This window comes from Engraulis encrasicolus, chromosome 15, assembly GCF_034702125.1.
Source record: "Engraulis encrasicolus isolate BLACKSEA-1 chromosome 15, IST_EnEncr_1.0, whole genome shotgun sequence".
NCBI classification, from domain to species: Eukaryota; Metazoa; Chordata; class Actinopteri; order Clupeiformes; family Engraulidae; genus Engraulis; species Engraulis encrasicolus.
This window is the reverse complement of record NC_085871.1, coordinates 6,257,437-6,285,379: the sequence shown is the minus strand read 5'-3', so window position 1 is coordinate 6,285,379 and position 27,943 is coordinate 6,257,437. Positions and strand designations below refer to the sequence as shown.

Sequence of the window (27,943 nt, the reverse complement as noted above, 5' to 3'; positions counted from 1 at the left end):
TACAGTTATGTCAAAATATTCTATGTGCATCTTAAAAACAATTGTGTTGTAGACCAGTATGCTGCTGCTTTTGTGTTTATGCACACATTTCAGTTGAGGGTTTTGTTGTATCTAGGTAAAAGCTGGGTGAGGTGTGCATTGTGGCGCTAAGGACCACACTGACTTTCAAGTCATAGAGATTACAGTTAAGGGTATGCACTATGCATGGTGTAAACAACAGCTTTACAATTGACCAGTACCTTGTTTGTATTCTCTTGTCCTGTTTTGTCCTCTGCACGTGAGGGCAAGCGGGAGGGGTGTTCTTGCTTTAGTTTACACCAGTTAATGTCCACCCTCCAGCTGACCTGACACCAAAAGAACATTTTTTTTTTGTATCAAGCCATTGCTACACATGTCTAACTTCATTCCTTCATAACCATTATTTATTCAGGGGAGCTTGACCAAGTTTTAAGCTTTTAAGTTTTTCAGCAACACCTTGATTTTACTAATCATAAAAGTCATTATAATAAAATGAATTTAAAAAGTGCAAAGAGTACTTATATACACACACACACACACACACACACACACACACACACACACACACACACAGTACAGGCAAAAAGTGTGGACTCACCTTCTCATTTATGCACTCTCTTTATTTTCGTGGATTTTCATGCAGGGCATCAAAACTGTGCTTGAACACATGGAGAATTATGTGCTTACCAACAAAGATCATTCTAGCTGTTGTCCAACAGCAATGTCAGCTGTCTATCCACCTGACATCAACATGGCACAACTGATGGCCCCACACATTTCAATAAGCTTATTTAGTCTATTTTCAAATAAAAATGGCCAGTCAGTCATGTCAATCCTAATTGAACATTAAAGTCCTCCAATAACTCACTAGAATTGTAGACCTTGAATTCTGAGGCCTAAAACCTAGTTTATACACTTGCCAATATGAGCATTTAACAGACATTTTCTTGATCTGATATTGAGTCATAGCAAGTTACTTGGAGAGGTCAAACCTGTGTTGGAGGGAATCAGTGGCAGGGTTTTTCACTATTACTTTTACTTTTTGTATCACTGTTTCACCTAGAGAACCAGCTTCTGACCAAGTGACCCATTATCAGATCAAGAAAATCTCTCTTGAACTGCTTGTATCAATTAAAGTTGACTGGACTGACTGGGTATTTTTACTTGAACATAGACAGAAAAATAACCTTGTTGAAACATGTGAGGCCCTCAGTTTTGCTGTGTTGACATCACTGCTTGGCATTTTTTGGTATTTAATTTTTTTAAAATTTTCATTTGTTTGTTACGCACATAATTATACATGTGTTCATTCACAGTTTTGATGCCCTCCTTGAAAATGTACCAAGTTCTGTAAATAGCCACAAAAATAAAGAGAATTAATTAAATGAGAAGGTGAGTCCACACTTTTGGCCTGTACTGCATATATATAAAAAAACAATTCTTCTAAAACAATATATACAGTACATATACATTGAAAATGTGCTTTTAGTCTGGAATGTACAGTGTAATTTTGTACTTACTGGCAATGATGCATACATTCCACCATATGTTTACTACAAAGCTGCCGTAAAAAATAAGTAGCCAGGCAGTTATTCATTATATGTGTACATACAGATTTTGCACATCCCGGAACCCTTTCCACCCCTCTTTAGCCTCTAACGAGTTATTTTTCCCTCCCCAACACGATTTTAAGAAAACAGTAACAACATTCAGATTTTGTCACACAAAAATTAAGACTCCGACAAAAATAGTTCATCTGACTAAGAATATTTTAATAAAGAAGTGAGAAAAAAAAGCCACATCCAATCATTAATTTTCTTAAAACCTATTTACATTATAAATACCTTTACTACATACAATTGTTGTTGCAGTGCCTGCTGTAAAACAGACCCAGACACCCGTCTTGACAAACAGGTGAGAGAGGTGTGTGGTGTGGAGTGGAGTGGAGTGGAGGGGCACATTGTTCTGCTGTAGACAACAAGGAGTCATCATGATCACTACTAGGGGATGTAGACAACTGGTGCTGGAGCTCAGGGTGCCGCTTCCTATTCTGTACACTGCCATGGCACAGCAGACGGGGGACTGTGTGTGCGTGTGTGTGTGAGAGAGAGATACAGCGGGGCACAGACCACAGTACCAACAGGGTCACCACTTGACTCATATTTTAAAAAGAAAGTGTTCAGTTCCAACGTTCTCCATTCTGCTCTATGGTGATTGTTATTGGTAGGCTAAAGGGGACGTGTTCTGCTCAAAGCAAGCAAAACAAACAATAGAGCAGGTATGTTTTTTTTAAAGTCTTGAATAGACAGCCAATATGTACAAAAGTACCAGGGGAAAAAAAATCACATGAAGAAGACAACAAAAGAGTTCACGAGAGTTAACTAAAGGAGAAAAAAATTGGACATCCCGCGTTTTTGACCTGCGATCTGTCTGTCCCATGGCCTCCCCGTTCCCTCGTTCCATCTACCTTTCCCAAGTGTTCCTCCAACCATCTGGGGCCAGAGGCTTGGAGTCCTCCCGTTGCTTGGCTTGTTCCCGTCTTCTCAGGCCTCTCCTTACGAACCACCATGTCCTTCATCCATCCTCAGTGCCTGCCCGCCTGCCTGCCATCCTCCACAGCCTGGAGAAGAAGTCACTACGGACGGATCTCTCAGGCTGGTGGCAGTCTGGGACCCTGGGTGGGGGTCGGTCAGTGGTGGAAGAGGGGGGAGAGCTACGGGGCTATCTTAGCGTGAATCCTCCTCCTCCTCCTCCTCCTCTTCCTCCTAGGTTGTGGGAGAACTTGGTTCGTTTTCATACCCCCCTTCCCCACTAGCTGCTCTGCTGGGGGTCGGGATGAGAGTCCGTGGGACTGGGGACCGAGCAGACGACCGGCGCTGACATCACTACCGTTTCCATGGCCACCTTCAGCATATGTCCACCACTACTGACGCCGCTCATGCCACCGACACTCACGCCGCTGATGCCGGCCGCCTTGCGCTGGCACGCCATGCAGATGTAGTCCTCGGTCTCGGCCATCTCGCACGACACGCCCACGCACACCTGGTGGAACCACTCGTCACAGCCGCCGTCGCACTGCACCCAGTCCACCTGCCACACACACATAACAACAAACAAACATATATTGGTACATATTAAACATGTGGGTGAACACACAAACCCAAAGTAAAAAAAAAAAAAACATTTATCCATCTGCCCATCCATCTATCTAGCTTACTGTGTGTGTGTGTGTGTGTGTGTGTGTGTGTGTGTGTGTGTCTGTGTGTGTGTGTGTGTGTGTGTGTGTGTGTGTGTGTGTGTGTGTGTGTGTGTGTGTGTGTGTGTGTGTGTGTGTGTGTGTGTGTGTGTCTCTTGAGTTAAGGACTTCGACCATCTGACTCCCTACACCAAACAGAAAGACTGCATGACAACAGTGATGAAGGTAAAAAACGTGGAGAAACTGCAATCTTTAGGAAGCTAGCAAGCAGGACTGGTCTATACTGCCGTGCAAAACAAGAACGCAGTAACTCAAAATGGTCGATTTTTTTTTTATATCGGAAATGGGTTTTAAACTACCTCATTTGTCTTGTGTCAAAAAATGGTGGTCCAACACCGTCCCGTTTTGGAGAAAACTCATTTTGAAAGTGCAAAAATGACCAAAAAAAAGTTACTGCCTGTTGTATTTAAAGGTTATGTCGTACAAAACAAAAACGCAGTAAGTCGGCGAGTTACTGCTGCACGTTTCAATGGGACTGGTTTGGGAGTAGACAGTAATACTAGCCAAGAACGCAGTAACTCCTGCAGTAACTCCATTTTGTGGCAGTAATACCAGCCAAGAACGCAGTAACTCTGTTTTTTGTGGCAAAAAGACACATAAATTTTGTTTTTTTGGGTTTTTTTGTGTGCATTAAATTTCTATCCTAAACAAGCATTACCAGGAAGTGTCACCACCAATTTACCGACAACACAGTTGTTGCACCATATGGGAAACTTTGAAGCCTTTTTTCTCAGTTTGCCGCTTTCAGAGTTACTGCGTTCTTAGATTGTAGGGCAGTATACTGGGCTGATATGGTAAAAATATGAAAAAGACTAACAAAGCAACAGGTCCCAGGCACGCAGCAGTATATTGCCAGGAAGAAGGGACTTGATTAAAAAGCATTATTGCCCTGATGAAGACCATATATGTGGTCGAAACATGCTGGTATTTTAATTATGAGTACCCACAATAAAGAAGGCCTTTTTAATGTAGTCCCTTGTTCCTACCCCAAGAGCACCGCTTGGGACTGTTTGTACTACACTTGAGCGCCGGATTGACTCCTCTTTTTGTGGAAGACTATCGTTTATTCTTTTTGAGCAGTCAACACTAAATATCACACATCACATCGGCACTTCCATGGGCATAGAATCCTATGCTTCAGAGAGATTCCGTGAGAAGTCCATGAATCAGGTGATGTTCTTGACAGAAGATGAGTGATGGAACGTGGTAGGTACAGATTAACCAGAGGTTGTCACCAATAATGTTGTGTACTTTGCTGCCGTTCCCGTTAATATGTTATGTGTAACTCTCTTTAAGGTGTTCCAGTGTGTTTTCACATTCAGTTGTTAATTCCAAGTTTCGAAGAAGCACTGCTGACAAGATTTTTCTGTGTCAAGTAGGCCATTGACAAATGTATTTTAGGCAATGCCTTTGCTGGATGTGATATTGAAAGGTTTACATACACCGTAAATTAAATTTACAGTTACAGTTTTGATGTCCTTCGGCCTTTTCTTCAGCATGACAGTCTAGACATCAGGCAGACGTTGCTCAAATGCAAAAAAGCTGTCGTATTTGTATTTGTATTTTATGGAAAGGTACAATTTACTGTAGCCCACCAAATGTGTGTTCTGTAACATAGCATAGTGAGATGTGTTCAGCACTAATGCCCACTCAATAGTTTGTCTAATTAAAAGCATCTCCAGAGAAAAAGACCCTGCCAAGTATTCATTCTGCCCCAATGCAATTCACAGGTCATTTCACAACTGAACTGTTCACCATTAATATCATGATGATGGGGCTATTAACTAATAATACCAAAGCCTGAACAACTGCAAAAACTGACCTGATTGACCTTACGAGAAGAAGAGGTTGAAAAGGGCTACTGAACTCTGGTGACCCCTGTAAAACAGTATTCAGCTCAGCACTGACCAGCATCCACCGGTCCATTCAGCTCTCCTCTCGCATCCTCACTCCAGCAGAGGCACATGGCATGACTCGACAAAAGTGTGTTACATTTGCTGCACTTACACAAGCAACAACTAACGGTGCCTCATTGGACCAGTACTGACGAGAGACTGTAAATGGTTGCTGCATACCATCTAATAGCATGTGAACAAAAATGTGACTTCAAGCTTTCAATTTTGATTTATGTAATTTACACTCAAAAGAAATTACTCAAAATGAAGATTTTGTCTCATTAAAGTGGAGATGCCAATTTGTTTTAAGCTAATGGAAAGCAGTGGACATTTAATGTAAACATTGTGTAAAACATATAATTATAAAGGTAAGAATCTGCATTTTCCTGATAATGGTCACGTGGTAGAGTGCACCACCCGGTGTGAACGAGTTCTGGTTGGCCTGAAATCAACATTTCTAGACTCACCTTGTCTTTGCACGGCCGCTGGCAGTTCTTGGCCGCACAAACCGCGTTCTCGTCGTTGGAGTCCTCCGCTCCGGACCAGTCGTACTTAGAGGGGATGTCCAGGATCTTCTTCTCGCGCTTCTTCTCCAGCCCTTCCTTCATGGCCTCGGCCTTGGCCACCGCCTTCTCCTTCCTCTTCCTCTCCTTCTCCTCTTTGGCCAGCCGCTTGGCCAGCAGCTTCAGCTCGCGGGCCTTGTCCACGTTGAGCTTCAGCTTCTTCTTCTTGGGCTTTCCGCCCAGGCCGTCGGCACCCACGCCGCTCCTCTTCAGCTCCTTGGAAGACTTGGGGGATCGTCCGTCGCCGCCTCCTCCGGCCAGCAGGAGGTGCTGGTGCTGGTGCTGGTGCTGCTCGGCGCGCTCCAGCTTCCTCTTGCGCTTCTTCTCCGCATCCTTCAGCTTCAGCTTCAGAGGCTTCTCCAGCAGGGCATCCTCAGGCTGGTGGGGCAGAGGAAGAAAGAACAATCTATTGTACGAGTCGACGAGAACAATTGAGACATATTTGGGAAAGGAATATGATATGGCAGTACTAATGGTGTGTTCCAGAGCGGCAGAAATTTCCCAATATGGCTCCGGGAGTTAGCTACTTCCCACCCTGACACAACTTCACGCCGACAAAGGTAATGAGCAGTTTTGCAACCATTAACCTGTCCAATTCAATTCCATTTGTTCACAGAATAATTTCTTAGACCAGTGTTAAATAAAATAATTCCATCACTGTGCACTGCCATTGCTTTGTTTTTCAACCTGAGGAAGCCGGCGTACTTCAATTTGGCCCCAGTTTGCAACTTAAACATTCCGCTTCAACAGCCATTCCTATGCATTTCAGCTGATAGGAGGTGAGAAACAGCCCAGCTCATATCAGTCTGGAACACACCAAAAGATCTGACAACTAGGTTGGAGAGACAATAATTAAGACTCAGGGCTGTGATTGACAAAGACCAGAAAAGCAGCAATATAATGCAATGCATGCGAGAGCCTTTTCAGGTTGTTAAATTAGGCCGCCTTGGTATAATGACATGGTAACTGGTTCAGTCCTCACCCTAACCACTCCCTTCCTCCCTCCATTACTGAAGTGCCCTTGAGCAAGGCACCAAACCTCGACATTGCTGCAGGAACTGTAAATAATACCCTTCAATATCTTTAAGTCGTTTTGGATAAAAATGTCAGCTGTAATGTACGGCAAGTGTAATGTACTGACTGACTGATGAGGTCAGTTTAAAATTGCCAGCTCAGATGCAGTGCTGAAAAACCTGGCTTTAGCTAGAGTAATCCAGTACAAAGTTTCTGTTGTATCCATTAACAAAATACGCTCCATTAAGCACAATTTTTTAGCACTTAGCCACAGCACGCGTAAGTCATCACATTGGAGAATCAGACGAATGTCTGTGCATGTAGTAGGAGAATATTTTTTATTTTGGCTTATGCCATTTATTATATCTGAATATCAGCATACTAATCTCAATCTCTGATCTGTCTTCAATCTACAAACCCCAACTCCGATGAAGTTGGGACGTTTGGTAAACAGTGAATAAAATCAAAATGCTATCATTTTCAAAACATTCAATCTATTCATTAGATGGAGAATAGTGAAAAGACAACATATTAAGTGTTAAAACCGAGAAAAAATATTGTTTTGGGGGACATATGTACTCTTTTCTAATTTGATAAATCCAACACGTCTCAAAAGAGTTGGGACGGGGACAATAAATGGCAGCAAATGTCGAGGATGACTAAAAACAAAACAAAAGACAACACTTAACAGTTAAATACATTAACCGATGAGATGATTTTATATAAAAAACAGTGTTAATTCCCATCTTGGACATGATTTCACCAGCTTAAATGGTGGGTGTATTCCTTGTCATGTTTTGCAATGTTTTCCTTTCTGTAGTGCTTACAGTGTGACAGGTCTTGACAAAAAACCCACCATTTTATCACCTGCTGGTCCTTATGATGGAGCCAAACTGTTAAAACATAGCAGAGAATGCAATTTGACCTTACTATGTGGCAGTAATCGAAGATCTCCCTTCAAAATATAATGTATGAGTGGCTTTTCATGCTGTTTAAAACCCATTTATACCATTCAGCACTGTATTTAACTCTACAGATAAGTGAGAACATCTTAACCAATGCACTACTGCATCCGCATGCCATCATGGAGGCTGACTTTTGAAGCTAGCACTAACACAAGTTGGATGGTCCATTTTCACTGTAGCACAGGATGTGCAATGCTCTATTATTGTCAAAAAGAATGGACTTCTACAACTTCTGCTGACTTCTGTAAGCAAAGGACAGTTTCCCATGTCTTCTGGGTCTATTTCAAGTGAGCTCAGGTGCTTAGGAGAATGTTAAACCCCTGTATCATTTTCATGCATTAAGCATTCTTAATATAGTCAATTTTCAATAGCTCTAGCACTCCAGGAATTAGAGTGAGACTACAGCCAATATATATTTCATGATGTCATGAACCTATACAATGATTTTATTAACAAAAATATGTCTTATATACACTCAATCGTGGTAAATCAAAGGCAATTCAAAAATGTATGTAATAACTATGGTAATTATTCCCTTTGCATCTTTAATTCTGAGTGACTCAGCCTCTCTGTGATGATCTTATACCTGGACACCTATATTGTCCGTCAGTACAATTCATTTTGAAATGTTCTTCTTTGTTGTTTTATCTTATTTGGATGTTTACTAAATTTCACTGATCCCCGTCCCAACTCTTTTGAGACGTGTTGGATTTATCAAATTAGAAAAGAGTACATATGTCCCCCAAAACAATATTTTTTCTCGGTTTTAACACTTAATATGTTGTCTTTTCACTATTCTCCATCGAATGAATAGATTGAATGTTTTGAAAATGATAGCATTTTGATTTTATTCACTGTTTACCAAACGTCCCAACTTCATCGGAGTTGGGGTTTGTACAAAGACATCTCTCAGGAAAAACTACCAAAACAGTTAGAAGTGTAAACATGAAACAGAATAGACCCAAAATGGATTGTTATACAACACACAACTTCAATACAGTAGGTTACAAGCATTGTGCAAGCTGACCCAGTTTAATCTAACTGTTACGGTCAGTGTTTTGCTTAGAGACTGACCCAGTCACCAGCTGGCTCTGTGGGGTTTCCCACAGGAAGTTTATTCGGTGGTACATAGCGTTTCTCTGGGGAGGCGTGAGATGACAAAAAAGATCACTAGGAATTTATACATGTTGCTCCATTGAATTGTGTTTGTTTTCAGTTTACCATGCTGGTGTGTCTTGGCTTCATGATTATATCTACATTTCTAAAATGCAATTCTTAAACCCAAGACCACTGATGCAGTGCTCATTGTTATATAACTTTAATGTTCCAATGAAACCCACCATGTCTACACTTCCAAGTTTTATTGGAACAACTTAGGTAAGCTTTATGGTAAACGGTGGCCACCTCAACCACCCAATACAAGAGGAAGAAATATAACTCGGCAGCTGGCTAGTTGGACAGACTAAGAGAGCAGTATGCAAGAACCTGTATATTCTGTATAATATTAAAGCGAAGGCTCATCTACCATCTTGTTGTGGTGACCATTAAACAACCTGTGAGACGGTTAGTAGGTCAGGACACAGGGAAATGTTCGCTGTAGTGACTTGGACAAATAATATGGGGGGCATACTGATAAAGTGGCTCTTAACAGTACAACACTTGGGGAAGAAATGGCACTCAGATCTGGTTAGTTGGTCAGAGTCAGAGAGCAGTATGCAAGACAAACTACAAATTCTGTATTATGCCAGGGGCAATATAATGTTCCAACGCACCAACGCACACCAGAGTTTCTTTCAAAGTCATGGGATACTTGCTGAGGGAGACAACACGCTCCTCCTCCAAACTTCACTGGCATCGGATGACAAGTGTGGAGTGAGTCTGCCTAAAATCTTAGACCATCAGCTTTTTAAACCATGGGAGTTGGTCAATGGGTCAGACTCAGAGAGGAGTTCACCCAGAGAACCCCCCCTTAGCTCCACAACCTGAATTAATGAACTGGGGGGAGGCAGCCATTTAAATACACAACACTGAAGGGAGAAATATTACTCTGAGGGCTGGTTAGTGGGTCAGAGTCGAGAGCCCCGCCCCCCTCCCTCCTGCAGGTGGTTCACAGTTAAGCACTTTAGTTCCACACATAACTGGTCCTGCACTCCGGTCGGCTTGAAAACAGTATCTGAGAGCTGATTCGTGGGTCAGAGTCGAGCCCCTCGCCCCCCCGCTCCGTCTCCTCGCCCCCGTCCCCTTACCTCCATGACCTGCAGGAAGCGCTCCTCGGAGGGCGGATGCGTGGCCTGCAGGATGCGCCAGATGTGCTGGGTCTCGTCCAGGGAGACCTCCAGCAGGTCGCCCACCATCATCAGCTCCTGCAGCTGGGCCTTGGCGGCCGCCGACAGCTCCAGCACCGGGGGCTCCAGGCTGCGCGGCACCAGCGGGGTCTTCCGCGGCTGCTTGCGAGGGGTGGCCGCACCTGCAGCAGGACATCAACAACATTGACGAAACGTTACTGCAGGTAACTGGGCTAAGTCGCCGGCTGGTACACACACAGCTAATGCCCGTAAATTAATTAGGAATTGGTTAATTAATGTACGGCAATGAATATGCTTCTTAGATATAAACTAAAAACAAAAGAAAAATAATTCAATCCATACAATAGAGGCATTGGCTGTGGTTGCTCCACCCTGACTTGTGCTACAACTAAAACATTATTGACCCAAAAGTAACACCATTTGACTGAATTGATATTTTTGAAAATCAATAGGCACAATAAAAAATGGATACACTGAATAATGTAGCTAAGGGAAAATCTACAGTAAATTCAGAACTACTACTATTACAAGCATGTGAACATGAAACTGACATATTAATTACATGCCCCAATTACTTAGTGTGATTTAGCATATTTCAATACTCTCTGAAATCTATTGCATCGTATTTCTATATTCTTTTCCTTTTTTTGCGTACCATCACTGGCCCCACTCCTCCCATCATATTTCCGTGATCTACTTACTCTGAGCACATGACTTGGAGGCGGAGGAGTAGGCGTGCTCGGCGCAGAAGGAGGGCGTGGCCGGCCACATGTGGCTCACCACCTCCTCAGACTTGACGGGGATCTCCTCGTCACAGAACAGGTAGGGCTTCACCTCCCCTGGGTCCTGCACAACACATGATAGAAAGCCAGATTTGGGTCAACGGCGCTTTTTTGGGCTCACGCGTCAGGTGGTACACCCACAGCTAATGCCCATAAATGAATTAGCATGTTAATTGTCGTATCAGCTATAGGTTGTGAACTTCAAAGACGATTTGTGTTACAGCACAGCACAAGACATGACGACACAAACCACAGACATCAACGGCAGACAAACATCACACCACAGATGCACACACACACACACACACACACACACACACACACACACACACACACACACACACACACACACACACACACACACACACACACACACACACACACACACACACACACACACACACACACACACACACACACACACACTGGGAGGTACACTAAGAATATGGTTAAGTGATGAGCCAGTTTTAGTTAACCTAGAGGAAGTGGTAAACCTGCTAGTACAGGAGATATACCTGCTGCAAGCATCGTTCAGATAAGAAAATGGGGACGTTGGACTCTAGCAATGATTTACCTCTAGTCAAGGTTAACTTTACCTGGTCTACTACTGAACCAGCTTCTTGGTATACCTCCTGGTGTTGTGCTACAGTTAACTATTTCGACGGTGCTGATTGGCCTCCATACCTTCATGTCGTAGCCGTAGGTCTCCCGGATGTCCTCATCCGAGTCGGTCTCCTCGTCATCGTAGTCCACTGACGGCCGTGGAGACGTGGCCCTGCTGAAGCCGGCCTGCTGGAACGTCTGGATGTGACCCTGACGAGCGAGAGCCATGACACTAAGAGTTAGGCTAATCCCATTGACCTCCGTGTTGTTACACAGAGATGGCGGCTCATGGAGCCTCTATTACACAGATCGCCATAGACATGGTTCCGAGAAATGACTGATCATCGAACACAGAAAGTGCAGTAAAGGTAAATGTCATTCATTTTCACACCATCTTTGCCTGTTACGTAGTGGCTCTGTGTTGGTCTCTAACGAAAAGAAAGCCGCTGCCTAGAATTATTTGAATCTACATGAATCATTTCACCAATCCACTTCCTGTGTCACAACTCATGACAAGACATCACACACACTACAGCTCAACACTGAAGCACACTAATGGCGTCACTCCAACCAGCAATTCAGCAATTTCAACACTTTTTAGTACCAATATTTTTTATCTTTGTGTATTTATATTTCAACTTATATTTGGCGAAAGGGAGGGAAATAGCACAAGGGGTTGCAATATTTTCTATTTTATGTTCAAAATAGAAACCACGAACGTACAAATAAACGAACCCACACACACAAACTTGAACAATCACATAACCTCCTTGGCAGAGATTTTTTAGGAAAAAAAAAAAACAACAACTTCAGAGATCAAATCTGTGCTGGCTCACCTGCAGGTCTGGGTTGGCGGCCGCCTTTTGCAACTCCGCATTAATAATCTTCTCGGTCTTCTCTCGCGCCGCCTGCTCCACCATGCGCTGGCTGAGCACCGACAGCTTGGCCAGGGCCGAGGACAGCTCGTCGGTGGCTAGCGCCTGCCGCGCCCGGTCCTGCCAGCTCATGGCCCTCTCCGTCAGGCACTGCAGCGCCTCTCCCTCGGGCAGCCGCACCGGCAGCTTCTGCAGCGACACCAGCAGCGACAGGATGGTCTCCAGGCGAGGCCGCCGCGAGCGCTGGCACAGCGGGCACAGGAACTTGGACTCCTTGCTGGCGCTGCTGCTGTGCCAGCCGGAGGAGCCCAGCTTCTTCTGCGAGCTGGTCTTGGGTAACGGCACGCAGGCGCCGTGGAACCAGTCCTTGCAGAGCTCGCACTGCAGCATGAAGCCGCTGGCCGTGCGGCGGCACAGGCAGAACTTGACCTCCTCGATGCGGTCGGCCATGGCCATCTTGGCCAGGTTGGCGGCGCGCAGGGAGTGCATGGCCTCCACCTCCTTCTGCTCCTTGGCCTGGAAGGAAGTGAGGTCACAGGAAGTGAGGTTGGAAACAGTTCGTAGCTCTGACAAACCTAACACTGTTTTAACACAAGAGAATAACATCAAACACCAGACTATACTGTAGATTGTACATAACACTTTAATATTGTGTTATTTGTGATATTTTCTATAAAGATTCTCATTCATTCATTCTTATTCAACACTTCAGCTGTAATCAAGGGCATCATGGTAGTTGAGGCAATCAAAAAAAAAAGTTCCAGTGCCTACAGCTAAGCTATTGAGGAAGATTGAGGTTCACCAATATTGAGGTTCACCTGGAAGGCAGGCACATGGAAATATTGTTTGCAATATTTGTTAGCAATATTCATATGCTAAATTAGCGTCCAGAACGTGTGCACATCCAATAAAACAGGTGCCGGATCAAACAACAAACGCGAGGGAAAAAGAAGAAAAATCCACACATTGTTGCTGCTCACCGATTTCATTAACACAATGTTTTGACCTCACGTGGTCAGGTGTATGGTAGGTGATGAATATCGTAAGGTGACAGCATACACTGTACAAAGACCGCTTAAGGTCAAAACATGCGCATGAGCAGCAACAGCATGTGGATATTTTCCTCTTCTTCAACATTGCTATCCTCTGACCTTGAAGGCGGCCACCACGCTGGCGGGGTCTCGTGCAGCGGCGGCCTCGTCCAGCAGCAGGAGTCCCCCCTCGTCCAGGCCCGCCTCCCCCACCAGGCCCTCCAGCTCCAGCAGCCCGCTGCCTCCGCCGCCACACCGCTCCTTCTCCAGCAGCAGCTCCTTGGCACGCTTACGCTTGCTCTTGCTGTTGCCGTACACGCCGATGTCCACGCGAGGGCTCAGCACCTGCAAATTGCCAGAGGCGGGCGTCAAGTGAGGTGCACAAAATTTAGCCCAGTGCTTCTCAACCTTTTTTTAAAAAGGCCCCTTGGCCTCATCATGAACATCCTCTAAATGCTCCCTTGACCTCATCTTAAGCCTGCCAACGCCCCCCTTAGTATTAATAAACTAAATGGACTAATGGCGCCAAAGGGCAACGAAGCACCGGCCCCTCTCATTTCCATCCTTCTAAACGCAACGCCCCCTGGGGGGGGCTGTAGAGCCCTCATTGAGAAAAAGTAATTTAGCCATTGCTCTATACAATATCAAATGTTTCTACAGAAAAAAGCAGGGGAAAATGATAATATACCAGACCAAAATGATAGGCATCAAGGCATAGGCATAGGCGCTGCTTTGCATCTTCTGACCAAAAGACAAACGGTCTTCATCAGGGCATCAACATAAAGGGTCTATCTGGAGTGCTGACCTGCAGTAAGTTGTATGTGGAGTTCTTCTTGAGGAAGGTGCGTGCGGTCCTCTCCCTCCAGCCTCTGGCCGAGGCCACCTGGGACTCCACCTGGGGCAGGGACTCCAGCCGCACGGGGATGCTGCGGCCGCGACCCAGCAGACTCTCCAGCTGCTCCAGGTAGGCATAGTTGGTGCCATTCTGATCAACAAGACAGCAGACACAAGCGGTTGATACAGACCCATGCTCTTTGCAATAATTTACTCTATTTTTCAGGACATTGCACATTGATGAACATACACTTGTAAATATGCCAAATTGTAGCACAATGGCTAATTTCCATCTGGCTCCATTGGGTGTTTCCACATGAAATCTTTCCATGTGAAAGGCTAAAAAAAACCGCTCATCTTCAAAAAAAAGTAATACTGTGTACTATTACAACTGCTAACAAGGCAAGACAGAAATGCATACGTGCGCCATCCTACTAAATTCATGAAATTCCAAAAGGCACACATTTCAAGGCAACACGCAAATCAACAAAAATACGAATTTTAGAAGAGAATGTCAAAGACGATAACAGTACCTGTATGGCTTCCACTTTGCAAGTCCACTCTTTGGCTTTCAGTAGGGCATCCCTAAGTGCTAACACATTGGGGAGGTATGCAGGAATGTTCTTGGCTTCGTACACAATGCTTTCCAGAGTTACCATGCTGTGGCGAGGTCTGAAAAAAAAAAACATTACATGTTTGAATGATTACAACCTCGACTTGAGATGATGTGGGATGTTTTCTAAGAATAAAACTGAGGAGGATTTACAACAAGGATAAAATACTGTAGTAACCTTTGATACTGGACTTGTAAAAATGTTCACAGAGAACAGAAACAAACAAATAAAAAAAAACCCTGTGACTAAGAATAGGGGGCAGACAGTGTTTCCCTGTTCAGTAGAATTCGAACTCTATGCATCATCCCTCAGCTTGCAAGTGCATCACAGTGGGAGCATTCAGGCCGCACCTAAACACCGATCCGTCCGGTTGTGTTCACGCCACAGATATTAGCGTTCGCGAACCGGAAAGTTGGTTCACAATGCGAACCGCAAAATACTTATTTTTTTCTCTGCGAAACGTGACGACAACGTGGCCGTCAGCAGGTTCATCCGGGTAACACAGTCACGTGCGGAAAAAGTTCTGAGCCCAGTATGAACACAGGCGGTTCGCAAATAAGCACTTTAGTGCAGAACTAGTGCGGGCACCAGCACCGGTTCCCTTCTGGTCGGCCTGAAAACCCTAAGTGGGACAAACATGACTGGAAAGGAGAGGCTGGGTCTGGGCCTGCAGTGCGCTCCAACCTCTACTTTCCAGTGTTTTCCCTGCATGGTGTACACGTTACAACATCTTGTTCTCCCATCTCTCGGACACTGTCACAGAGTACTATACCAAACAATGATGAGTAAATAGAATACAAGTTCATTGAGTGTCACCTGGCCTGTAGGCAGGCGCGTGCCTTGTCCTCCCATCTCTCCGACACGGTGAGGATCTCCTGCAGCTCGGCCATGGCCTTCTCCACGGCGTGGTGCGGCGCCAGCCCCACGCCCGAGTCGATCAGCCTCTTCATGAGCTCCAGGGTGACGCGCTGCGGCTCGGCCAGCGTCAGGCGCACCTCGTCCAGCCAGCGCGCCTGCTGCAGCTCCTGCTTGAGGCGCGGCAGCTCGGGCAGCTCCACGTCCAGCCCGGCGCCCAGGTCCAGCAGGGCCTGCAGCTTGGAGGAGTCGGGGGTCTCGTCGGTCAGCGCCTCCTGCGCTCGCTCGTGGAACTCCTCCACGTTCTCCAGCAACTCCTGATAGAGATGGCAGCAGAGGGAACAGTGATTCATGATATTTGGCTTTTTGTTTTACAAAGTACAGTAGGGATGTCCATTGGCATCAAAACATGACATATCGAATGGACACAAATCACTTCATTTTCACTGGAATTGTATCCTATTTTAAAAAAACACAGCACTCCTTTATTTTCTGGGATCAAGGTATACATCTGCGTTGTGCTCATTCAATCTCCCTGAATGAATGAAAAATGCATTTTCCTCTTGACTCATTATTTTCTATTAATAGTACAGTCTGATTTAAAAATCGGGACAAACTAAGGAAAAGAAAAGTTATAGAGGAAGAAGTATGTTTAAAAGAAAGCCTACATAAAATCGCACCCACAGAGGACAACTGGATTCAACTAACTACTGCCAAAGCAAAATTAAACACTTTAATATCTGAAGAAATTCTTCAGAAAATGAATTTGACTAAACAAAAAGATTATGAATTTGGTAACAAACCAGGGAAACTACTAGCATATCAAATAAAGAAGGAGCAAGCGGAAAAAACCATAAAAGCCATATACAAGTCGGAAAACAAAATAACATACCATCCTCAGGAGATTAATCACACCTTTTTCAACTTTTATAACAATCTTTATAAATCACAACAGGCTCCTTCTGAAGAAAGCTTGGAAGAGTATTTAAGTTTAATTAAATTACCAGAAATTTCTTCTTTAGATAAGCAAATGTTAAACTCTCCATTTACAGAGGAAGAAGTACTGGCTACGATTAATACAATGTCCTTAAACAAAAGTCCAGGACCAGATGGCTTCTCTGTAGATTTCTACAAGGAGTTCTGGCCCGAGATTTGCCCAATCTTCATGGCAATGGTAAATAATTTCTGCGAGGAAAAGACACTTCCTCAGACAATGAACCTTGCGCATATTAGTGTCCTACTTAAAGGTGGTAAAGACCCCTTACAATGCTCTTCTTATCGACCTATAAGTCTTTTGGATCATGACTACAAAAATTATAACTAAACTCTTAGCTAGAAGGCTGGAATCTATCCTACCCACACTTATCAATCCTGACCAGTCAGGCTTCATAAAAGGAAGATATGCAGCTGACAATATAAGACGGACATTAAATATAATAAACTGCTTTAATAATCAGCAAAAGCCCTCTCTGCTTCTATCATTAGATGCAGAAAAAGCATTTGATAGGGTGGAACTTAATTTCCTTTTCTCTGTCCTTGACAAATTTAAATTTGGTTGATAATTTTATAAGTTGGATTAAAAGTATTTATAAGAGCCCTAAAGCAGCAGTTTATCACAAATGGGCAATGTTCAAACTTGTTCTCTCTAACTAGAGGAACCGGCAGGGATGCCCATTGTCACCCTTACTCTTTGCTATAATGATTGAGCCGCTCGCCACACTTATTAGAAGTAATAGTAACATCCGAGGCTATAAGTTGAATACTACGGAACACAAATTGTCACTATTTGCAGATGATATTCTCTTATATATTTCAGATCCGGAGCACTCAGTCCCTCATTTGCTAAGTACAATTAATGAATTTGGTAGATATTCAGGATACAAGATTAATCTTAACAAGTCCAATGCAATGTTTCTACACATGACACCAACTGAAAAAATGCTTGCCTCTAGTGGGTTCAACCCCACTCCAAAAGGTTTTAAGTACCTAGGCATATTCATTACCCCAGAATTGGAGAATTTATTTCAAGAAAACTATACTCCCCTTTCTTCCAAGGTCAGATCAGAACTATCAAGGTGGACTTCACTACCATTATCACTCTTAGGAAGAATAAATTTGATTAAAATGAATGTTCTCCCAAGATTTCTTTTTCTTTTTCAGATGCTTCCTTGCTCGCTCCCAGAAGATTTTTTTCAAGTTGATCAATAACTCTTTTTCTAGATTTATTTGGAGTAATAAAAAACCTCGAGTTAGTCTCTCTACTCTTATGAAGCCAGAAGCCTTGGGAGGCTTGGGATTACCGAACCTTCAATACTACTTTTGGGCTGCTCAAACGAGGAACCTAATCTCATGGATAACAATGAGACAAGAATCGTTGTGGGTGAATATTGAGTCAAAAATAGTTGAACCACTGACTCTTAGCTCCCTCATATTCATAAAACATTTTGAAAAAATTAAGAACATAGGCAAGTGTTTTACTGTCGTTAACACTTTACAAACTTGGAAAAAGTGTAGAAAGAAAATGAGAATATCCTTTGGTACCTCCATTCATTCACCTATATTTCTAAATCCAGACCTTAGATCCCAAGCTGCCTTATCTAATACAAGTCAATGGACTAATCTTGGTATAGTACAATTTAAAGATGTGTTAAATATGGATCTCAAGATTAAATCATTTATGGATTTAAAGTTACAGTTTAAGCTCCCAGATAAGCTATTCTTTAAGTACTTACAACTAAGAAGCCTTATTACAACATTTATTAAAGAAAGACAATTAAGGTTTGAATTAGCAGAAATAGAGGAGTTGCTATTTTCTTCAGAAACTTTAAAAGGGAAAATAAGTATATTTTATAACCTTATGACAAGAGAAGGCCCATCATCATTTGTGGGGCTGAGAAAGATATGGGAGAACGATCTAGGGAAAATATTGGATGATAACACATGGTTAAATATTTGCAATAATATTCATTTCCCTTTCACTAGCAATAAAATCAAAGAAGCAAATTTCAAATTTTTCTACAAAACCTATTTAACCCCTTCAAAAATGCACAAAATATCAAAAGATATCACAGCTGTGTGTCAAAGATGTAATAAGGCCGAAGGGACGTTCATACACATGTTTTGGGATTGTAGCCTGTTAAAAAACTTTTGGGGCTCAATACATTCATTTATTGAAGTAGTCTTGGGTAGACAGTTCGAACCTACCAGGAGTCTATATCTACTTAACGATACAAAGGCCTTAGTCCTAGATCAGTCAAAAAGAAGAATATTCATTTTGATTACTTATTTTGCAAAGAAATGTATACTTTTATTGTGGAAGAATGCATTACCCCCATCTTTCAAGACTTTTGTGGACCAAATATCTTCTTTTTTGCCTTTAGAGAAAATGACATTAGAGAAATATAACAAAGGTTATCTGTTTGATGAGTTCTGGTGCCCTATAATTTCTGGTTTGATAAATATGAGAAGGTAGACTCTAAGCCTTGATATTCCACATTATAAAGAAAAAAAAAAAATAATAACAATACTACTACTAATAATGATAAATCTTATGTTGGTTATTAAATATATGCACATTTTGAGATTGAAAGCAATGCCCTCCATACACATTTCTTTTACCTTTTTTAGTTTTCTTTATAACGTAGCCCTATCTTTTATTTTCTCAATATGTGTGTGTGTGTGTGTGTGTGTGTGTGTGTGTGTGTGTGTGTGTGTGTGTGTGTGTGTGTGTGTGTGTGTGTGTGTGTGTGTGTGTGTGTGTGTGCGCCCGCGCCCGTCCGGGTGTGGGTGTGTGTGGGTGTGTGGGTGTGTACGCGCGCACGTCTGTTGTGTGTGTGTGTGTGTGTGGACATATGAATGTATTTTCTGTTCTATGTAATCTATTCTTCTATTTTTATTTATTTATTTTTACATTTTTGGTTATAATATTTCTAACTTATAATTTATTATATGTATTGGATCATCCCTGGGTGTGTGTGTGGGGGGGTGGGGGGGATGGGGGGACATGGGGAAATAATCAAAAAGGACTGGTAAAGTATATAAAAGACTAAGAAAATGTATTTGCATAGAATGTCCTTTGAAATAAAAAGATTTAGCAAAATAGTACAGTCTGATGGCCATGGGAGTATGCCAGGGACCTGGCTAAGCAGTAATCCAGGTTAAGCTAACCTTGAGGTAGTGGTCAATCATTCAATACAAGAACCTGGAGTCCTTATTCTCTAAATCAGTGTTTCCCAACCAGGGGTACGTGTACCACTAGGGTTACGCGAGCACACTGCAGGGGGTACTTGGGAAAAATGTTATTTTAACAAATGCATGGAGCATAGTCACACTGCAATAGAAAAAGTGATGTAAAACATCATGGAACATGGTACTACTGGCACAACGAAAAGGTTTAGGGGGTACATGACACAAAAAAGGTTGGGAAACACTGCTCTAAATGACGACTGTGGGCTATCTAGTAGCAGATGCAGGTTAACCTAGCCCAGATTCATCTCTTAACCATGTTCTTGGAATGCTCCCCATGGTAGCTCCTGCTGGTGCCGTGAGTGACTGACCTGGACCTGTCGTGCTTGGCTGATGACACAGGGCAGCCGGAAGAGCTGCTCCACAAAGGCCTTCAGCTCCTCCACCGTCAGCTTGCTGCGCGTGCGGCTCACCTCGGGACGCTGCCTGCTTCACACACAAAGGCACAGCGGGAAACATCTTTTAATGGCGTAAGGTTCATAGTGTTAAATCAGCGATGGGCCGCATGGCCCCAGGAGCAGAAATACAGCACATCATAATTAATATTATTCCAGTCAGTCACTAATAAAATACACTGCTGATCCATGATTGTTCAACCATGTAACTATCAAAATCAACTGTAATAACAAAAACGTAATAATAATAAATGGATTCTGAGTCATCCCAAGAGATCGAGCTCAAAGAGAAAGCCCAGCTGCTAACAGCTAAAACTTTGGATAACATGATCGGGATGAATAAGAATCTGTTGCTCACAACTGCTGTGAAGAGTGACTGAACCCTAGAGGACAAAACGGTGCTGATAGTGAGCAGGGCTCCAAATTAACCCCAACCAACCGGCCAAATGCTGGTGAAATATCAGTTTGGCTGGTAGAAAAGACCAACTTACTAGCCACGTTGACCCATTAGTCAGTGTGTTTGGCTAGTGAGATTGACATCTAATACTATTAGCCATTTTGGGTGGTGATGGGGGGGGGGAAGAAGGTTCATTTAGGGCTGTGCTAGTGACCTGTGTTTCTGCTTGTGGCTGAGCAGCAGCTGCGCTACTGAGGAGCAGGTCTCGGCCTCTTTCACCATCTCCCGCAGCTCCCTGAACAGGTTGTTCTCCGGATACTTCCTGTCCTCCGCATCCTCCAGCATCACCTTCAGCTCAATCAGGTCTAAGGCACACACATTACATTACATTGCATTAGGCACACACTTTTATCCCAAACGACTTACAATCAAGGACATACTCATAGCATAGAACACTTGCAGATACAAAGTGCACAGGAAATATACAGACCGATAGGAGCAAATGCCAAATGTTTTTGTAACTACACACAACAGGACTAAAATGTTACTTCAATAGTTAGCCTGAACAATACATGTGTAACAGGAAAACAAATGTACTAGTGTACTAGCCTGAACAATACATGTGTAACAGGAAAACAAATGTACTAGTGCACTAAAAGGTAGAGGTTGTTTTACTAATATATCTCACTACTTTTAGGAAAACAGCCGTTTTCAGTGACCTGCAGGAGCAAACATGGGGTGTCAAATTGCTGCTTCTGAAGGTTGAAAACTGAAAAAAGGCAAAACGAACAAACAACCACAAGATCCATGTATTCGAAGTTACCCTTCTTATTCTTGTGATCGGCTGCCAGTGCCTCAGTCACCCTCTTGGCCCAGGTGTCATACGACTGGGCTCGAGACTTCACACCGTAGAGCATGGAGGGAAATTCCTCCAAGTCGTACCTGAATCTGCACAAGAAAGAGAGGAGAGTCAGCATTGGCTGTCAACTATTTTATATTTTACCAGTGTAGCAAAGATTTCAAGAATGATGTATTTAAATGCATATCATTTTCTATGTATTGTACATGGACCCATTATCTTTTTGAGAAATGTTGAGATGCCAGGGCACATATATTATCAGTTTAACAAACTTTTAAAAACTTCAATAAAGATATATTTTGGGCTTTTACACCTTTACATAGACAGGACAGAGATTGTGACAGGAAACGATTGGAGGTGAGAGAGAAAGATGAGAGAAGGACAGCACATTGACATGCGAGGGAAAATAAAGGCAGGCTGGTGTTTACCGAAGACATTTGTTGGTGAGCGGGCAGTCGCAGAGGTCGGCGGTGTGGTGCAGGCAGACGAGGCGCTCAGGGCTGCAGGAGCAGGTGAGGGCGGACAGGAAGCAGGTGGTCTTACACCGGTGGCACTGCCGCTCGTCGTCAGGCACCAGCTCAAACACCTCCTGCTCCGAGGACAGCACCCCCTGCAGGACACACAACACCATCACACAGAGAAGGCAGAAAATGGGATGTCTGATAGAAGATCCTGACATTCATCAAAGTCATTTTAGTCCAGTGATTCTTGACCTCCCGACCTCATCATAAGCATGCTACCACTCTCTAACTAACTCTCCTGAGGCCTTTATACATTCTCACAGGTAGAACTGACTGAAGAAATCTCCCAGTCAAAGAGGCAAATTTTCCAAGCTGCAAGAAGAAGTACAGTTGCCAACAACTAAACTGACTTCTGAATAACAAGAATCATACGCATTTCAACACCCCAATATTGACCAGATTTCAAAAACAGTCTCACCCATCAAACCTACACCATGTCAATGGTACGGTGTACTGGATACTCAATGACCCTGCTTCACACAAGTGTGCATCAAACGCTGTTTCAAAAAGTAAAGTTTGAGAAGGCCTGCTCTGCTCTTGCAGGACTATTCCTTTGCACTACCATAACTTACCAAACTCTGCAAATACGACCCATACTGTAAAAGCACAGCATGATCTTCAAATGTTGGGGACTTTGGTGCGCCCTACTCCACATGTCAGCTCTGCGGGAGACTCACCATGTCCAGGGCGGCCTGCCGCAGCCGCGTCTCCTCCTCCATGACGTCTCCCAGCTCCCGCACCACGGCGGCCGCCAGCTCCACGTCCAGGCTGTCGGGGTCAGCGGCCATCTTGCAGAGCAGCTCCTCGTGGGAGAAGACGCAGTAGCGATGGAGGCGGCGGTAGTGGGCCACACACTGACGACCCATCGGCAACTGCAAAATAAGAAACGGGTCCCATTAAGATTTCAAATTGAAAATGTATAGGTTGAAGATAGGGACAACATATTTTTATTTAACAGTGAATGTACTGTATATCATTAGGACGTTGAGTAAGTACTAAATAAATGAATTTAAATTGGATCAACACAAAAAAGATGTTTAAACATTGATATTACTGCAGATTTATCAGCCCCCCTATCTAAGGATTCATATACAGAAGGTTGGTCTTAAAAAAAATAATGTGATGATAAATCTGATAATTCATGTAGAAAGTCAAAAGGTGTACTAATTTGGGTTTCTTACAAATAATCTCAATAGCCAAACATACCCAGTCTGCTGTGCAGAAGTTGACAGCCTCAGCAAAGTTGTAGCCTTGATTGAAGCCGCTGTGATACGCCCTCGGGAAGGTCACCACAAACTCTCCAGCACACTGATTGGTTCGGTACACCTATTGGATGGAACAAGTTTCAGTGTTGAAGACAGCAAACGCAGCAGAGCACACATACCATAGTATCAGTGGCATTAGAAGTTAACACCCAGAAATAAGAACGTAAAAAATACTACCTTGTGTTCATTCAAGCCAGTGTACTAATCCTAATTCAGCACTAATCTCTTTAGATAGATGAGGTGCCATCACTGTGAAAGTTACAAACAGTACACATGACCAGACATTTTCTTGTCCATTTCTGAACAAGAAACACAGTCAATGGTCCAGTCCTTCTCAATATGGTGGTTTGTATTCAATATCTTGCTAAAACTCAATTTAGACGTTACTGTGTATCAGGGTATTGAATGGGGGGAAAACCCCTAAAAAGCTGCTTAACCGCAGGGAAATATTGTGCCCTCCACGGGGAGAGGGTGAAAAACCAAGGAACAAAGCTGGAGGAAACGACAGGAGGAACAAATTGAAAGACAAACACAGTTTGGGTACACTCCATTATCCTGACTCTCGTCCTCCACCCATGCTTGTGGCCTTGAACTTTGCTGACGCCCCGCCTCCGTGGAGAAAGCAATCAAGTTTCCCCGCTGTCAGCCTGGGCACAACAACATTTGGGGGAATTTTCCCCATTCAACATCTCGATTGCAAATGAGAAAATGACTTTTAAATTGCGTTTTTTTCTGAGCTATCGAATTAAAACTTTTTGTCGTCAATGACATGTTGTGATGTCATCAGGAGGCTACAAGCACAAAGGAGGACGGGACGGGAATTTGGATAATGGAAAGAACCCAGATGGTCATCATCATCTGGTGGTGACACTCACCGGTACGCCGTGCTCCATGAGGATGTTGGGGTTCATGATGGTGACCAGCTGGTGCAGCAGGTCCGGCTGAGAGTCGAAGAGTTCCGGAGCCAGCTTCTTCATCACTGCCTCAAGCTGCTCCGCCGCGTGAGCGGGAACACCGTACCACGTCTTGGGCTCCCCCCTTTGGAAATACAGGAAACAAGTGGGCAAATGTCAAACAACAGGGCTGATGACACAACACATTGCACCGTACCATCATTTAGGCTCCCTGTAGAGTGGAGTAGAGTGACATAATTAGTCCGAAAGGATACTAAGGTGTCTAGCAGCATATGCATAATACATTGCAAGGGTGATCAAACCTATTGCACACATGCATACAGCACAGGAAGAACGGGTATGGGAGTCTTGTGTGGGTCTTGTGTGGGAGGACTTGTGACACAACATACTGATTTGTTGCGTCCTCTCCAAGTAGGTGTATGTTGTAGTGACTGGCAATGTATCCCATCAGTGCCCAACAATGGAAATGTAGGAACAGACAGCACTTGTTGAAAGAGCTAAAACGCTTCAGAGTCCCGCCTGGACTGTGCAGATCAGGGGCGACGAACGCAGCGAAAGATTCAGCCTTTAATGTTCGATCAGGAGAGTGACCAACTGAAGCTGGTGCTTAGAAAAATCTAGACATTCCATTGGCTCCCTCCCGCTGCTGCCGAACCACGTCATAGGTCATTACATATTTTTCAACTTCTCTTTTGACGCCCTCAAAACTAGAGCCGCTTGCTGTTCCATACAAAGTAAATTACTTCCGCTTTCCGTTTTCCACACCCTCAACCGCCTTTTGTCCATTTCAAGGTTTCCAAAGGAGGACTATGCAAGGACCTCAGCAGTAAGCAACTGTCTGGCTTCTTTGAGCTTGAAAATCACAGAAGACAAATCTGCCTACTCTGAGACAACTCACCAGTGGAGGAAGTTGATGGAGTAGCTCCAGTGGTCCTCGATGTGCCAGCAGAAGGAGGAGAAGCACATGCCCACGTAGAGCCAGGGCACCTTCATGCCAGAGATGTCCACGTTGATGTGCCGCAACACCGACTGCTCCAGCACCGGCATGTTGTTCAGGTTCCAGCCAGAGTTGGCATACTCCTACACAGACAGGACAGGAACATGCTCAAAGATGGAGTTGGAGAAGCTGCAGTTTCTCACAGACTATTTGAAAAAAAGTGTTCAAACAGTGCTTGCTACTCCAATACAGAGGAACACATTTACACCTTGAAGAAAATTCTGAAGACACCGCACACTGCTTACTGTCAGAGCCGAAAAAATGAAGTAACAAAAACAACAGTAAGCAGTGTGTAGTGTCTTCTGAATTTTCTTCATTGTTCACCTTCTCCTGCCTCACGCCTTACGTTTTGTTATTGTTGATACACACAACAGGCACTTTTCCACACACAACCCGATCGTGTTGTGAGGAGCTTTGTGGTAGTGTTCAGCTCAGTCAATTTCCATCACTGTGTTACCCGGAGTGTGGTTGGAGTTACGTTTTTGGCATTGTCACGTTACAGTACTTTAACATTACTTCACGTTCACATAGGCCAACAGCCATCTAATCTATTCTCGGTTCAGAAAGCAGAGCTGTGCCGTGCCGTACTTTGCTAATCGAAAATCAATAAACGGCGGCCAAGTCATGCCGTGTCAAGCTGTGCCTGGTAGAGGACGGCAGTGGAAAATGGCCTAAAATCACCTGTAGTAAATCTCGGTTTGTTTGACCTTCTCAGAACTATTCTATTCATTCCTCAAAGGGATGTCCTTGAAATAATTATATAATGAATGATGTGGTTATGGTAACATGCCGTATTTAAAGAGCACAAGAACAGGCTACAGCAGTGGTTCTCAAACTTTTCCCATCATTCCCCCCTTCGGAGGGTCTGCGTGCTTCCGAGTCCCCCCTGATTTTACGATTGCTGCGCTGCGCAGCAGAATCAAAGGAAAGGTGACTGGTGAGATAAAACAAAGAGGGACGTGTGTTCATTTCCTATGCCACTCAAATTCATGACAATTTATAATATAATGTTGGTGGTGAGGGGTTAAAATGTATTGCTTATTAAAGAGACAGGAAATAATTTCCTTGGGGGAAAAAAACAAACAAATCAAAATCAGATCTCACATGCCCCCCCCTGCAATGCCTCCGCCCAATGGCTTGCGCCCCACTTTGAGAAACACTGGGCTACAGTATGTGGTGTGACCGCATTCCATGTATATATGAGAAACTACATCTACTTGACAAAGCACTACGTAGTAACCTCTTTCAGACTGTGACTTTCAGATTATTCATAAGTAAATGTCAAGCAGAGCACTGTACGGAAGCAGTACATCACATTACATTACACAAACTAAAGCCTAAATATCCCAGCCGTTCTCCTGAACTATATCCAATCAAGGCTTCCCATCTGTACCTCTTCATCTCCCAGTAATCTCCTCTTGCCGTCCCTGATGGGGAAGCCGCTGCCCACGTCTTTGGAGCTGATATCTGCCCCGTACTCCACGATCACGTCCTCCTCGATGCTGCTCACCAGACGCCAGAACTCCTTCTCCACCAGCTCTGTAGGGACCATCTGTGGACCACAAGAAATACTCAAAAATACTTCAACATTGTGCAATGGCAAAACATACAACGTAACCCTAGCTGACGTATGCTTTCATTCAACTGCGGCAGCCGTGGCCTAGAGGTTAAGGATATGGGCTTTAGGATCAGAGGATTGCAGGTTCAAATCCCATCATCTCACTCCATGGCTGAAGTGCAAGGCAACTATCCCCACACAATGATTAGTAACCCCAATACCCTGTGCTTAAAGTAACACTACGTCCATTTGGATAAAAGCATCAGCTTAAGTGTAATATGATGAAAGGTGATGTAACTTTCTTAATAACTGGTCAGTCTGAAGTTTCTCATTCAAAGAGTTTAACTGTAAGCAACTGGACTTCTTTGAGCTTGACGATGTTCATAATCGACAAAGAGCTAAAAGAAGTAAGCAAGTTGCTTACAGCTAAACTATTTGGTCAGTCAATGGTTAATGGACATAAATACCAAGGGCATCATTTAAAACCAACCGGGAATCACTGTTAGACGTATGACTGTTTAACACGGTGTGCTAGACTTGGCAATAAAGGAGGTTAAGTGTGGGCATGGGTGTTCCCACTCACGTGCACTGGCATATTGAAGTAGTCGGACTTGAAGTGGTCTGCCATCTCCCCAAAGCTCTGCAGCGAGTACTCTCGTACGGCTTGCTCAAAGCCAAAGGCCTCCCTTGGTTTACTGCATTCCTGGAAAACAAGTCCAGCAACCCAAAATCTCAATATTGTGGGTTAATCTGGTTTACCTCCTCATTGGGAAACATCAAAACAAAGGAGATGGTTTTTATCAACAGACAATGGGGATCAAGCAAACGCCTGGTGACACATGAGATTTCTAAGTAAATCCAGGGAGACTAATTTAGAGTACCAGTGAATGTCACAGAGGTGATTAAGACAAACCATTGTGTAGTGTGCCACAGAACACTTATTAGTCAAGGCTGGCGTGAGGGGTAGGGCACCATCAGACAGATGTGGCTGTAATCATTCAATATGAAATATGGTTTAAACTTCTTTAACATTTTGAAATCAAGTAGCGTATACAATATTTTGTAAAGCATATGCTTAAATTCCAATCTTAATACAAATTCTTTACAGGAGATCTAGTCAAGGTGTGAGGTGTTAGTCGTCAAGGTTACATGCTAAACTATAAAGTGCTGGGCAAAACCCT

At 43.6% G+C, this 27,943-nt stretch overlaps 1 protein-coding gene across 2 annotated transcripts in view; it reads right to left on the bottom strand.

Annotated features, from left to right (window-relative positions):
- Positions 1-1,769: 1,769 nt before the first annotated feature.
- The window catches only part of kdm5a (lysine demethylase 5A), a 32,388-nt gene continuing 6,214 nt past the window's right edge, over positions 1,770-27,943 (bottom strand). For both annotated transcript variants that reach the window (XM_063216895.1, XM_063216896.1), the window contains 20 exons: positions 27,346-27,465; positions 26,598-26,756; positions 25,106-25,287; positions 24,169-24,331; positions 23,235-23,354; positions 22,706-22,900; positions 21,936-22,117; positions 21,472-21,596; positions 20,863-21,013; positions 20,168-20,282; positions 15,573-15,928; positions 14,676-14,814; positions 14,114-14,293; positions 13,429-13,653; positions 12,239-12,793; positions 11,484-11,612; positions 10,719-10,863; positions 9,958-10,178; positions 5,637-6,110; positions 1,770-3,108 (listed from right to left, as the gene is read on the bottom strand). In XM_063216895.1, coding sequence (XP_063072965.1) covers positions 2,830-3,108; positions 5,637-6,110; positions 9,958-10,178; positions 10,719-10,863; positions 11,484-11,612; positions 12,239-12,793; positions 13,429-13,653; positions 14,114-14,293; positions 14,676-14,814; positions 15,573-15,928; positions 20,168-20,282; positions 20,863-21,013; positions 21,472-21,596; positions 21,936-22,117; positions 22,706-22,900; positions 23,235-23,354; positions 24,169-24,331; positions 25,106-25,287; positions 26,598-26,756; positions 27,346-27,465 — 4,215 coding nt within the window. In that variant the 3' untranslated portion in view covers positions 1,770-2,829. The remainder of the gene's footprint in view (positions 3,109-5,636; positions 6,111-9,957; positions 10,179-10,718; positions 10,864-11,483; positions 11,613-12,238; positions 12,794-13,428; positions 13,654-14,113; positions 14,294-14,675; positions 14,815-15,572; positions 15,929-20,167; positions 20,283-20,862; positions 21,014-21,471; positions 21,597-21,935; positions 22,118-22,705; positions 22,901-23,234; positions 23,355-24,168; positions 24,332-25,105; positions 25,288-26,597; positions 26,757-27,345; positions 27,466-27,943) is intronic.